The following is a 13,014-nucleotide window of genomic DNA, read 5'->3' on the forward strand; positions in this document are numbered from 1 at the left end:
GTTAAACTCAGAAAAAACTGAAGTTATTGTTCTGGGGCCCAAGTACCTCCGTGACGCATTATCTAAAGATATAGTTTCCCTTGATGGCATCGCCCTGGCCTCCAGCACTACTGTGAGGAATCTTGGTGTTATCTTTGATCAGGACATGTCGTTTAAGTCTCACATTAAGCAAATTTCAAGGACCGCCTTTTTTCACCTACGTAATATTGCAAAAATCCATCCATCCAATCCAAAAACATCCTGTCTAAAAATGATGCAGAAAAAATAGTCCATGCATTTGTTACTTCTAGGCTGGATTACTGCAATTCCTTATTATCAGGCTGCTTGAAAAAGTCCATTAAAACTGCTGCAGCACGTGTTCTGACAGGAACCAGGAAAAGAGATCATATTTCTCTGTTTTAGCTTCTTTGCATTGGCTTCCAGTAAAATCCAGAATAGAATTTAAAATCATTCTTCTTACCTACAAAGCTCTTAATGGTCAGGCACCATCTTATCTTAAAGAACTCATAGTACCTTACTACCCCACCAGAGCACTGTGCTCCCAGAATGCAGGGTTACTTGTGGTTCCTAGAGTCTCCAAAAGTAGACTAGGAGCCAGAGCGTTCAGCTATCAAGCTCCTCTCCTGTGGAACCAGGTTCCAGTTTGGGTTCAGGAGGCAGACACCATCTCCACATTTAAGAGTAGGCTTAAGACTTTCCTCTTTGATAAAGCTTATAGTTAGGGCTGGCTCAGGTGAGTCCTGAACCATCCCTTAGTTATGCTGCTATAGGCCTAGACTGCCGGGGGATTTCCCATGATGCACTGAGCTCCTCTCTCCTCTACTTTCTCTCCCTCTGTATGCAACCTCATCCCATTATTGCATGTTACTAACACAACTTCTCCCCTTTCTGGTAGTCTTGTGCTTTCTCGTCCCTCTCCTCTCTCCTCCTATCACTTCCTGCAGTTTTTTCTGGCTCTGGAGCTGTGGAGTCTGGATCTGTGGCTGCGGGTCACCTGCTGCCCCCGTGTTCCTGCTCGACACCCTCTGCTACAACAACTAGTTACTAGTCCTATTGTTATTATTGTTATTATAGTCATTACCATTACGATTGTTATCATTAACACTACTATAAATATCTGTACCATTTTTCATTTAGTCTATAGCAACATCACCTTTACTGTCAGTACCTCTGTGTGTATATTGTGTAGGCTGCCTTCCATCCCTCTCTCTCTCTCTGTTCCTCTCTCTCTCTCTCTCTCTCTCTCTCTCCTTCACCCCAACCGGTCGAGGCAGATGGCCGCCCACCCTGAGCCATGGTTCTGCTCGAGGTTTCTGCCTCTTAAAAGGAAGTTTTTCCTTGCCTCTGTCGCCTAGTGCTTGCTCTTGGTGGGAACTGTTGGGCTTCTGTAAATAGCATCATAGAGTACGGTCTAGACCTGCTCTTTTATGAAAAGCGCTGTGAGATAACTGTTGTTGTGATTTGGCGCTATATAAATAAAATTGAATTGAATTGAATTGAATTCCAAGATTACCCCCATAGCTAGCATAGCCTCCAAGAAAATTAAATCAATGTTTTTATCTTGGTACTTAATTTTCTAGTGTTTTGTGACTAAAACTAACCCTGAACCCATACAAACAGTGTATAGCTCATTTTCAATTGACCCTTCGCTAAGCCCCGCCCCGAATCACTGGCCAATCACAGCGCAGTCTAGGTCTAGCTCTAACTGAGCTTCGACACTTTCATGGCTGCGCTCCATTGACTCGTGTGTAAAACCAAGATATAGTCAAACGCTGTTCCTGTGGCACTTGTAATATCGTAATATAATATGTAATGTAATATCGTTTTCCTCTTTCTCAATAGTCAATAATAATACAGTGGTTTACTTTTACTCTGTAATCGGTAGGCTTTAGCTTCTATCTTTATTTTTTTCATGTCAGCCTGAATACAACCTTTAAAGGCAGGGTAGGCAAGTTGCTTCTGAAACACTTTTTGTCAAATTTGTTGAAACTGTACACCAATGCATATTAAAAAGTTAGGTGCTCTGAAAAAGAGAGTATAACAATCGGCTGTCTGTAGTCCTCTCAGGGCTGCAGTAAACACAGCCACTCGTTTCATTCGGACCGAATGCAATGATTGGCTGGCTGACTGTCACTCTCCCTCGCTGCCATGGCTACCAGCCCTGCTGCTACAGGAGCTGCCCACATGCGCGCACCCGGTCAGCTCAGACCTGACGAGGAAAGCAGTCTTACCTTTTACTGTAACTGGTGTTTTGCCATTACTTATTTTACCAGAAGTAAGAAATACTGTATGTTTTATTTCTACTGCGCCCTCAGGTCACCTGCAGCCTTCCAACACCCTGTGCTTCTCACCAGTACGCTGATGGGACCATGCTGGCTGGCCTGGATTACAACCACCCACAGACCAGCCAGGAGAAAAGCTGATGACACAGTTCAGTATGTTGCATTATGAGTGCTCTTGTGCATTTTACTCAATACATTTATAAGTGATGAGTCAAAAAATATTAAACAGTATGAGGAATACAGATAGATGCTGAATTACTGTTTTGATTGCATTTTATGTGGAAATGCTAACTACTGTATAAGAAAACAATGTCAGGTATTGCAAACTTTTCACTAAGCTGATCCTCCTTTCTGTGTTATCAGGTACAGCAAGGTGTACAACAAAAAGTCCAGGAGCTTGTACTCATTAAAGGTGGAGAAGGGCTACAATTACATTGCAGACCTCCAGAGTGATATCCTCCTCCTCCTCTGGTTGTCTACTACTGAGGAGCTGCCTAGAAGCAGAACCAGGAGACCTGATGATCCCCGTCAACATGGGGTTCAGTCAGGTGTCCCTGCCCCAACTGTGTTGCTAGATACAGCAAAACGTACAACAAAAAGTAATATGGTTGGTTTTGAAATGTGGTAATCATGTCAGAGAGGTGACTGTGATATATTTAATCATCTCCACAGCAGCGATACGATGCTACATGCAAAGTCTGAAATGTCTTCATAATCAGTCAGGACACCTCTGGACACACCTTGTCTGTCTTCCTGTATATACGCATTTTTAATGATGTTTAAAAAGTATCTATTTGTGATATAGGTTGTAGTTTTAGTAGTATATAATAACAATAAACAAGTGTTATACCACGTTTGGATTTCATTATTTCAGACATAAATGTAGTTGTTTGATTGTTTATGCTGCAAGTGTAAAGAAAACGCATTTATCATTTTCAATATTTTATTTTAAAAAGAATGAAACTATTATCTAGAACAGGGAAAAATATCTTTGTATTTTCTCTACCCTCCTGGGAATTAAACAAAAACAATGTACAGGTATTCATTCACACAGTGAAGGGAATTATTTGTGTAGCAGTTAGTGACATTACATCTTCCACCCTGCTGGGATTAAACCTCTGTATTGTCCCAGTGGATCAGGAGAACAGTTGCATATCTTCCAGAAACAGCAACTCAGTATCACGACTCTGTGACCAAGTGCTCCACACTGCCACACTCCAAACTGTCTGTATGCTGCCTGACTGAACTGTCTGTTACTCTGTCTTGGGTCTGGAAGATCAGCCTTGAGTGGTGCATGGAAACACAGTAGTCTGGATGTTGTCCACAGTCCTCAGATTCTGGCCTGTAAAGGAATATATAGCTGTTAGAACCCAAAATTGGAAAGATTGGTGTAATAGGACAGAACATTAGTTAGTTGTTGTAATCAGTAAACGATAATAAAAAAGTAATAACAATAGTGATGGATTACATTTATAAAGCACTTTAGTTTTGACAGTCAAAGGGCTTAGGGGGAAACACCAGAGAAACTTTGAGACAAGCACACTGGGAGACAATAGACTAATATTAAAATATATATATATATACACACCTGTTCATATGCTGTTGTTGGAGTGTGAAGCTCGACGCAGGTCCTAGAAGATGTGCTCCTTGGCTTGCACCTCGTCCTCCCCGTCCTGCCTCTTCTTCCTTGGACCCCGGCAGCCCTCCCTCCTCTGCTTCGCCTCGACCCCGGGCCGGTCCTGGTCCTGGTCCTGTCTGTGCTTGGCCCTGGGTTGCAGTCCTCATCAGAGACAATAATGCTGTCACCGTGGAAGCTCTAACATGCAAAACAACGTACATGTTAGGAGTATAACACGGATTTCACGTTCGTGTAGTGTAACTGATGGAAAAGGGAAAAGGTGAATCAGCCTGTTTTTAGCTTTGCCCAATGTTACCACAGCTGTTAGCATAGCTACCTGTTGCTAACAGTTAGCTAGCCAACTCGTTACTGAATCAAAGCCAGTCTTTTTAAACCTATCCAATATTAACATGCTAGCTTGATAGTGAGTACTAACAGCCGGGTTAGTTGTTTATTTTCATTATGATAAAGTTAGATGTTTTCTTACCCCTGATGTGAGCCGCTGCCACTCCGCTCGTCACACTGTGCTCGTCCTCCTGCGCTGTCGGCAATGCGTGTTCACGTGTTTTGAGGGCGTGGCTTTGGAAGGAGCCCAGAAGGGAGGGGGTGGGAGTTTCTCTGTTGGATACTTTCAAAATCCAGCAGTTTCTGGCAGGTTTCTCAAATTTACCTACCTTGCCGTTAAAAGAACAATGCAACTGCAAAACTGTCTGCTTCTTTCTGAGATTGCTTTTTCAAAAAATTAGACAGGGAGTGCAGTAATAGACTGTGGCAGCACTGTGCTATAAGTCCGACAGGTCCAACAGTTTGTCGGACTTAGCGACAGTAACTAAGGGGGACGTGGCTTGGCGAAAGGTCAATTGTATACTGTAACTGTTAATACTGAACGTATTTAGATTACTAACTACATAGCCATAGTTCAGTGTAGCTTTGGCCGTACAGTGGACTACGTCTATCTGTATGTTGGTTGCCTTATTTGATTTGTGAAGCACTTTGTTGCGTCTCTCTCTCTCTCTCTGCTCTTGAAAGGTGCTATATAAATAAAGTTACTTACTTAACGCTAAACGTGAGTGTTGTATTGGATGATTGAGTTGAAGAGGAGGGTAAACATAAAGACAGTTAAACTTTTCAATTTACCAGTCTATCTGGAACCCCCCCCCCCCCCCCCCCTCCTTTTGCAGGGAAATATTGTAGTTAGAATATCGTACTCAGAATTACAGTTAAGAGGCTTACTTTAGAGTTACTGATTGAAACATGAGGAGTTCCATCTTTTTTAAAGACTATCATCCATTACTGTGCCATCCTAAAACCAGTGAAGACATTTTCATATCCAAAGCACCCCAGCTGGGTAGAGCAAATGAAATAGGGCAAAAAAGAGAGAGATAGATGGCACAGAAAGAATGTGGAGGAAGGATACAGATAATGAGGTAGAAAAGGAAGAATGAGATGTGAAGAATCAGTGCTCTGGGCAGAAAACAGCAGAGGGAGAAAGAACACAACGCAAGTAAATGGCAGGGGCAGTATGAGGGGAAAAAAAGACAAAAAACGAGAGCAGTTAGTGTTCAAAGAAAAACACAAAAAAACATTCCCAAAGAGAGAGAGAGGAGGAGAGACAGTCAGACAGAAAGAGAGAAACTGCAAAATCACTTTGGTCTGGTTAATTCAGCTACAAGCTCAAAATGCACTGTAAATATGAGTTTTGCTCGTGTGTTGGCTATATTTGTAGCACATCTCATGGGGTAATCAGTTTGACTTCTGAACTCCTGATGAGTATCCAAATGTGATTATTGCTGACTGAGAAACTGCCAGGTAAAAATGGGCAAATGAACAAAAACAGACCGATCCTTAGACCTCCATCTCTCAGCTTCATGATGGAGGACAGTAAACAATCATTTTCAGCATCAAAGCCAGACAATTTCAACAGCAAATTCAAAGCCCTCCTCTCCTCCTCATAGAGCAGACAGAGGAGAGGAGAATCTGCATCGACTCAGCCGTGTAACCTATTTATTTAAAAGTGCATGGATCCAGCACAGCCCTGTGTCCCAGTGCTGGATAATGGTTTTAAAGAACAAGAATTCCAGCAATAGTTTTTGATGTTGCTTTAAACCAGAGCTAGCGGTGACATTTCTACTGTTTTTAGGTCACAAAGGGACTCTTGCAAATAAGGGTTAGAAACTTTTTAATTTACATTAGATTGTGACAATTAGACACAAAAACATGGGACACAACTTTAACTCAACTATAAGTGTGAAAACTCGTTTCTGATGCTGATTTAAAAATGGGAAACTAAAATGACTTGTTGTAAATTCCTTAACTTTCTAACCCTTATTTGCAAGAGTCCCTTTGTGACCTAGACAACAGGAGAAATGTCACATTACATCGTGTCTGACAACATTATGGAAAACATCCCTACAGAGAAGGACCTTTTCTAAAGAGTAATTAAGAGTCATTTTTGTGTAACCAGAAACAGTCACTATATATCTGTACAAAGGTTAATGTCCAGACATTTCACTAAAAACCATGACCATGAACTTCATTGGGCCACCGGAAAAACAAGTCAAGGTGATTCCCCAAAGTCACTGGGATTCACCTTCTTGAGAAAATTAATGTCAATAAAAGATTTCATGGTGATCCATCCAGTACTTCTTAATAAACAGTATTTCTATCTGGACCAAGATGGTGGACATCTGATTGTGCGAGTTCTATTTCAAAGGTCAACACACACACATCCCCTCCCAGTACTTATTCCATCCATGTGAGAAGATTTGGATCTGCCAGTAAGAGCAAGAATAAACACATACATTTTCTCTCTTTTGCTTACACACATTTGTACACAAGGCACTTTAAATATAAACAGAATGGTCACTGAAGATCAAGCACTAAAAAGATAAAACCTTATTTCCCAGAGGCCTCATTTGATTTTATACCTAAGCCATTAACTGAGCTAAAACTGAAAAGAAAACTGAAAACTGAAGGACAAGAAACTTTATTTTGGTAATATCCTAAGCACTGAGTTCATGCTGGAATAGGAATTTCATCAGTCCCCTCTGAGAGCTAAACAGTGTGGTTCATTCGGCTGTGGGAGAAGTGATAGCGGAGGAGACCATTATTTGAAGCTGGTGAACAGAACCTGGCTCAAATTGATTTGTGTTCGTTTCCATAATATGAGTCATGCAAAGTTGAATTCCACTGCCTACGCCATCTGAATGTGACTCACGCTCACTCAAATAAGCATTCCCCATGCAGTTTATGCAGCTCAAGCCAAAGGCAGAAATGTAGACAGAATAGATGGATGGAAAAGATGTTCAATCCCTTTAACAAGAGGTCATACAAAGTCTACATCTTAATGCCATTTAGCAACATACTTAGTATTAAAACCTTAGTTTTCATTAGCCAACAGAAACAAACTACTAATCCAAATCTGTGACGGCATATTAGGTCCATTGTAGATAAAAGTTTTTACATTACTGAGCCGGGGGAGGGAGGTACTATTCCAAGCAAAAAAGTTGTACTTTAAGAGAAAAAACGTTTAGTTTCCTGTTTTATTTTGAAAGTGTCCTGTGCATCTTGTATCTTGTTTTGCTTTACTTCCGGTCTGTGCTTTCCTTGTTGATTGCCCAATGTGTTTCACCTGTGTGTAATCACCCTGCCAGCTTGTGTTTATGTATATATAGTCCATGTGCTTCTCTGATACTTTGTCGGTCAGTCTGTCTTTGTTTTGTGTCTAGCATCTCTGCTCGTTACCCTCGTCTGAGTGTTTGTTTGTCCTGTATTTTGGTATCTTGGTTCTTGCCTGCCTACCCTGGATTTATTGATTTTCTTTTGTTTGTGGACTTTGGAATGACGCCTTAAAATTTATTCAAATTCTGTTTGGACATTACCTGGCACATCAGCGTGAGCTAGTACCTTGTTGTGTTCCTACTAATAAATTAAGAAAACTGAAACTTCTGCCTGGGTCCAAATCCCTGTTGTTCCCTTGCCTGCACTCGACACTTGTGACAGTAAGGACTGACCAAAATGGACCTAGACATTGTTTCTCATAAACTTTTGCATTTGATTTGCTACCTGATTGAGCTCAAGGCAACATGGAGGAAGGCCACCACCGTCAGTCACAGAGAGGCAAGTTATTTCGCTGGCTCCAAAAAAAGAATCTGCAAAGCCTTGGCTGAGAATCAATAGCAGACTGGGTCACCAGTTTCATCTACACAACTGCTCTTCAGCCTGCCAGAAACCAGCCAGCTAGCCTGTAACATGCTAGCCTGATACCCAGCCTGCTGGGTATGATGCATGATGCATGAGTTTACCCAAGAAACTCTCTGGCTGCATGTACCTAATCCTTGTCTCATCAATTCATCTGTCATATGCCGTCAAGACGTATGGAAGTGGGCCTGGTTTCATCTAAAGTAGGTTGGAAAAATTATCAATAGGTCATTAGGCAGAACTTGTAAATGTTAATGAACCTAGTCACTGAAGGAAAAGTGGGGTTCTAACTGCAGACCTGCCTTGATCAGAGGATTGAAAGATTTCATTTTCATTTTGACACCAAAAGAGCATGGTGACATGTAAATGTAAATTGAATGGATTTGAATATTGTCCGCTGTACAGCAGGTTAAGTCTTTGAAAATTAAATGCCATTTTCATTTTCTTTTTCAAAGTGCTAGAAAAGTGCTTTTTCATTTTGACATAAATATTGTTTGCATTAATGAAAAATCAGCTTACATTGTTTAAATAGCATTTTTATTTTGAAATTTTAATTAACATGTATGGTTTGTTCTTTGATTATTTCGTTTCAAAACCATATCGGGAAAATCAAAAAAACAACTTGTTTTTTGGTTTTTCTGTTTTAAAACCAAAACAGATACCGTAAAACTTCAGTCCCAAATTGTCGCTTGTCCCCTTCACTGGCCTGGTGTGGGAACAGATTTTGACAAATAAACGCAGGTCTCGATTAAACCTGGTCTGCTTTTTATAGAAGTTCTTTGGATGTATAAAACCTCTTAAACCCCGCGGGGTCGCCTGCTTTACCTGCTTCTAAGCTGCTTGAATTGTAAACGTATGATCAATATGTCAGTATGAACATGCTACAAACCCTTAGATCGGTTAAATTCTCCACAATTCAATAGTTGTGATCATTTAACAGAAACAACGAGCCAAAGTCTAATTCCTATAGATTTACCGGAGTAACTGGCATGGTAAAAGAGAAAAAAGTGCCGACTCCTTTTACCTTTGAAGCGCACGATAATTCTGAACGTGCCCCTTCCTTGATTATTTATACTCCTTTAGTCTGTAAGGGTCAATTTGATATTATTTGATATTTTTCATACAATATTCATACTGTTAAAATGAAATAAATAAACTGTTTTCATTGTAGTTTCAGTTTTGTGCAAAATTAATTAAAGGCCTGTCTCATATGGACGCCTGTCCCAAATATAGGCAGGGTCAATTCAGTGATTTTAGCAAACAAAAGCCCGGGCTATTAATCGAAGTATTACGGTAAACAGAAAACAAAACAAAAAAAACATCTGTTTTTGTTTTTCTGTTTTAAAACCAAAACAGAAAAACAAAGCAGCTGAATTTGTTCTATCCGGTGTTGTATCCGTACTGGTTTTCAAACTAACTGGCTGCTGTACACGTGCGCCTGTTTGCAACAGCTGTGCTCTGCATCGGGCTTCATCCAACCAGAGGTAATGATCAGCGACCTCCTCTCCCTCGCCCTGTACACTCCAGCGCCCCGCTCCCCAACCGGTAGACCTACTGTGGGCTGTGTTGCCGGCGGAACCGGCGCGCTGGACGGTCGGGGGTCGTTCCCCCTGGCCGGATGAAGTCCGACGCACCTGATTTTACGCGTAGCCTAATCCATGCGTTACTGCAGCTGGAGGTTCTCCACAGCGCCGCGCAACTTTCTAAATTCTACCATCTCACAAAGAAAATAAAGCTCAGGTCGAAACAGTGAGAGAGAGGCTGAACGAAAATTACCCGAACATTTTAATCCTATTATATATTTAATCCACTATTGGATGTACTGACAACTATCACTGAATTAATTTGATACTGAAGAAATCTTAAAAAACAGAGTATTCTCTGTCAGTGTCTGAGGCGTTCCTGTTCCTGTCCCAGTTGATAGTGAGTTACAAACTGAACGTTGAGCCTCCTGTTTTTCTAACTAAAAACCCACCTATGTTGACGTTCAAGCTCATCTTAATTACATTTAATCAGGCACCGCCAAGTGTATCTACTGCAGGTTTATCAAGTGTAACACACAAAGCTACACTAATTGGACATATTAAATATCAAAATCAATATTTTTGTATTAGTTTTAAAACAGAAAAACAAACTGATTTTGATTATTTGTTTTCTGTTTATCTGTCTTGGTTTAAAAGGGAAAAGCCAAAAAACAACTTTTTTATTTTATTTTTCTGATTCGGTTTTGAAACCGAAATAATCAAAGAACAGTATACACGGATTCTTTTCCATTTTCATTTTAATATGGTCATAGAATGCCAATGCAAGTATGGGAAAATGAAAATGCATTTTTGATTATTTAATTTTCATTTTTACTAAAATAAAACACAAATATGTTAAAATTATGTTATCATGGAATTACATTTTAATTTTCAGATTTACATTATCATTTTAATGTAGTCCCCTATAAGCTTATTTAATGTACAGTTGAGTCATGGACAATGAGTGGAGTTCATACTGTACACAGTGGCTGATATATACTGTACATATGGAAGTTGTCAACAGGGATTGCCTTCAACTGTTAAAGATTCATGAAGTATGAGAGTTATCAATATGAAAAGCCCTCCCACCCATCTACAAAGAATTAAACATGATTTAGCATAGCAATCACCTTGGTCAGCCTGAAGGAGTAAATGTGCGAAGTATCCCACAATTATGTAAAGGTCAGATACTGCACAAGTGTGCACATCCTGATATATGAATACTATATGTAGCTTCAACAACAACATAAGGATAGCAGTAACTCTGGAAACTTGCAGAGTAATCTTGTTGAGAATCTTACTTTACAATGTAAGACTAGGCATGTCCTTTTGTGATGGATGTGATAAAACATTTCAATGGAGAGACAACACACACGCACACACTCACATATATAGACACACTCACCCCCAGCTTGCGGCTGCGCATGCGTACGTAGCCCTGCTTGACAATGTCGTTGAAGTTGGAGGCCATCTTCGGAGAGGGGGTGACCTGCTGGCCGTTACTGAGGAGACCATCCAGATGTTTCTTCCCTCCCTAAACTAGTTCCTCGCTTTCCCCTCCTACCTTTCCAAAGCTCCCAGATTGTTTGTCTTGTGTGGTTTCCTCTCTTTCACTTTCAGTCCTGTCCGTCTCTTTCAGGACTTTGTGTATGTTCCCTTTTCTCCTCCTTCTGCTTCCTTTTGCTCTCCTCTGTTGGATTCTTTCCCCTCCTTGTTTGCCTCTTGCCCCTCTTGTATTGTTCCTTTACTCACGTCTTTTCATTCAGTCTTCACCAGATGGGTCTTCCCTCAATTCGCTCTTTGGCATCTCTAAGAAATGGACAGAAAACAGGTAGAGAAAAGAGAGAGTAGAGAGTGAGAAATATATATATATATTATTCATTGGAGAGTGAGGAGCACAACATTATCTTCCATTATTCATGCTGGTAGCACACACCATTAGTGAGGGCAGGTCTGCAGGAAGGCTGCTTATGACATGAAAGTGTGCTGTAACGTACAGTATGCTGTATGTCTCGTTATATTTTGCCTTTGTTTGAGTCAGTGTGTGTTTGAATTTGAGTAAATGAGCACACATGTGAGCTTGTGTATGCGTGTATGTGTAGTGCCATGACATACAGCTGTAATGCTTATCAAAGGATGACGGGAGGGAGAATCTATTAGGAGGTACTGTACCCAGGAAATAAAAGGTATGAGGTTTAGTCTGCTCACCCATCATGCCATACTGTTTATTCCCTGCTTACATCTAGATAAATCTCCATTTCAAATACCTGATCTCTTTGTCCTTTCAGCACTTTCAGTGTGTTGCATTGCTGCTGGGGATATGTATCCTTAGTGCAAACATGGTTCCAGTGTCCTTAGTTGTCCTCATTTGTCCTCATTCGTTACAGCTGCACTCAACCGTTTATTTAACTGTTTTTAACCGTTAACAATCAAATCACCATGTCTAATACTATACATGTACTTATGTCTTCCAACCACTCAAAGCGCTTTACTCTACATGTCACATTCACACACATTCATACAGTGATGGCAGAGGCTACCATGCAACGAGCTAACTGCTCATCAGAAAGGAGCTAATCATTCACACACACTCATTCACCGACAGCACAGCCATCGGGGCCAATTTGGGGTTCTGTATCTTTCCCAAGAACACACCTCAACATGCAGACTGGAGGAGTCGGGGAGCTGATCTACCAATTAACGGGCAACCCGCTCCCCTAAGCCGGAGCCGCCCTACAACAATGTGCTTGACCTAGTGCTGGAGTAAGCTATTTGAAGTACAGCAGAAACACACACAAAGACCCACATTACTCCTCCAGGGAGCGAGGACACTTGCCGTCTTCACTGACTCACTTGCAGTAATGAAACGGATATACAAGTGGAGATGTGACTTATATGACCAATCATTGTATATGCAATCTAATGTGCATGTGTGTAGGAGTGTGTGTTTGCCATCGGGATAGGAGCAGTGGGGCAGACATTTCCCATAGGGCTCAGTGGTAAATCTCCCTGACAACAGTGGAACAGAGACATTAAACTTTAACAAGGGGATCATTAATACAGCACACACAGGCGCACGCACACACACACACATACATACACACAGACTGGCAAACAAGGAGACAGGGAGAGGCTCATCATTATAGCAATGTTGGTTTAGTTGAGTGCCTCAGGCAAAAAAGACTATTAAACATTAAACATACAAATCAGACTAAAAAGAGCACACAAATATGCACCCACAGATGTCACTGACTAGAACATACACACGCAGATGCAGAATATGTAAATACAACAACAACCTTTTGTCACCCTCTAAATAGAGGCAGAGTACCTAGGGCTAATATGACAAATCTGTGTTCAATTGACCCACCTTAAATATTGTGTTCAGAAT

General features: G+C 40.9%; 1 protein-coding gene across 2 annotated transcripts in view; it reads right to left on the reverse strand.

The window, feature by feature from the left end:
- Nucleotides 1-13,014, reverse strand: part of dok4 (docking protein 4) — an 88,509-nt gene that overhangs the window by 41,457 nt on the left and 34,038 nt on the right. For both annotated transcript variants that reach the window (XM_038693613.1, XM_038693614.1), the window contains one exon: nt 11,029-11,432. In XM_038693613.1, coding sequence (XP_038549541.1) covers nt 11,029-11,094 — 66 coding nt within the window. In that variant the 5' untranslated portion in view covers nt 11,095-11,432. The remainder of the gene's footprint in view (nt 1-11,028; nt 11,433-13,014) is intronic.

Source organism: Micropterus salmoides, unplaced genomic scaffold (genome assembly GCF_014851395.1).
Source record: "Micropterus salmoides isolate LMB-PRFRI ecotype aquatic unplaced genomic scaffold, ASM1485139v1 Ms_hic_scaffold_3, whole genome shotgun sequence".
NCBI classification, from domain to species: Eukaryota; Metazoa; Chordata; class Actinopteri; order Centrarchiformes; family Centrarchidae; genus Micropterus; species Micropterus salmoides.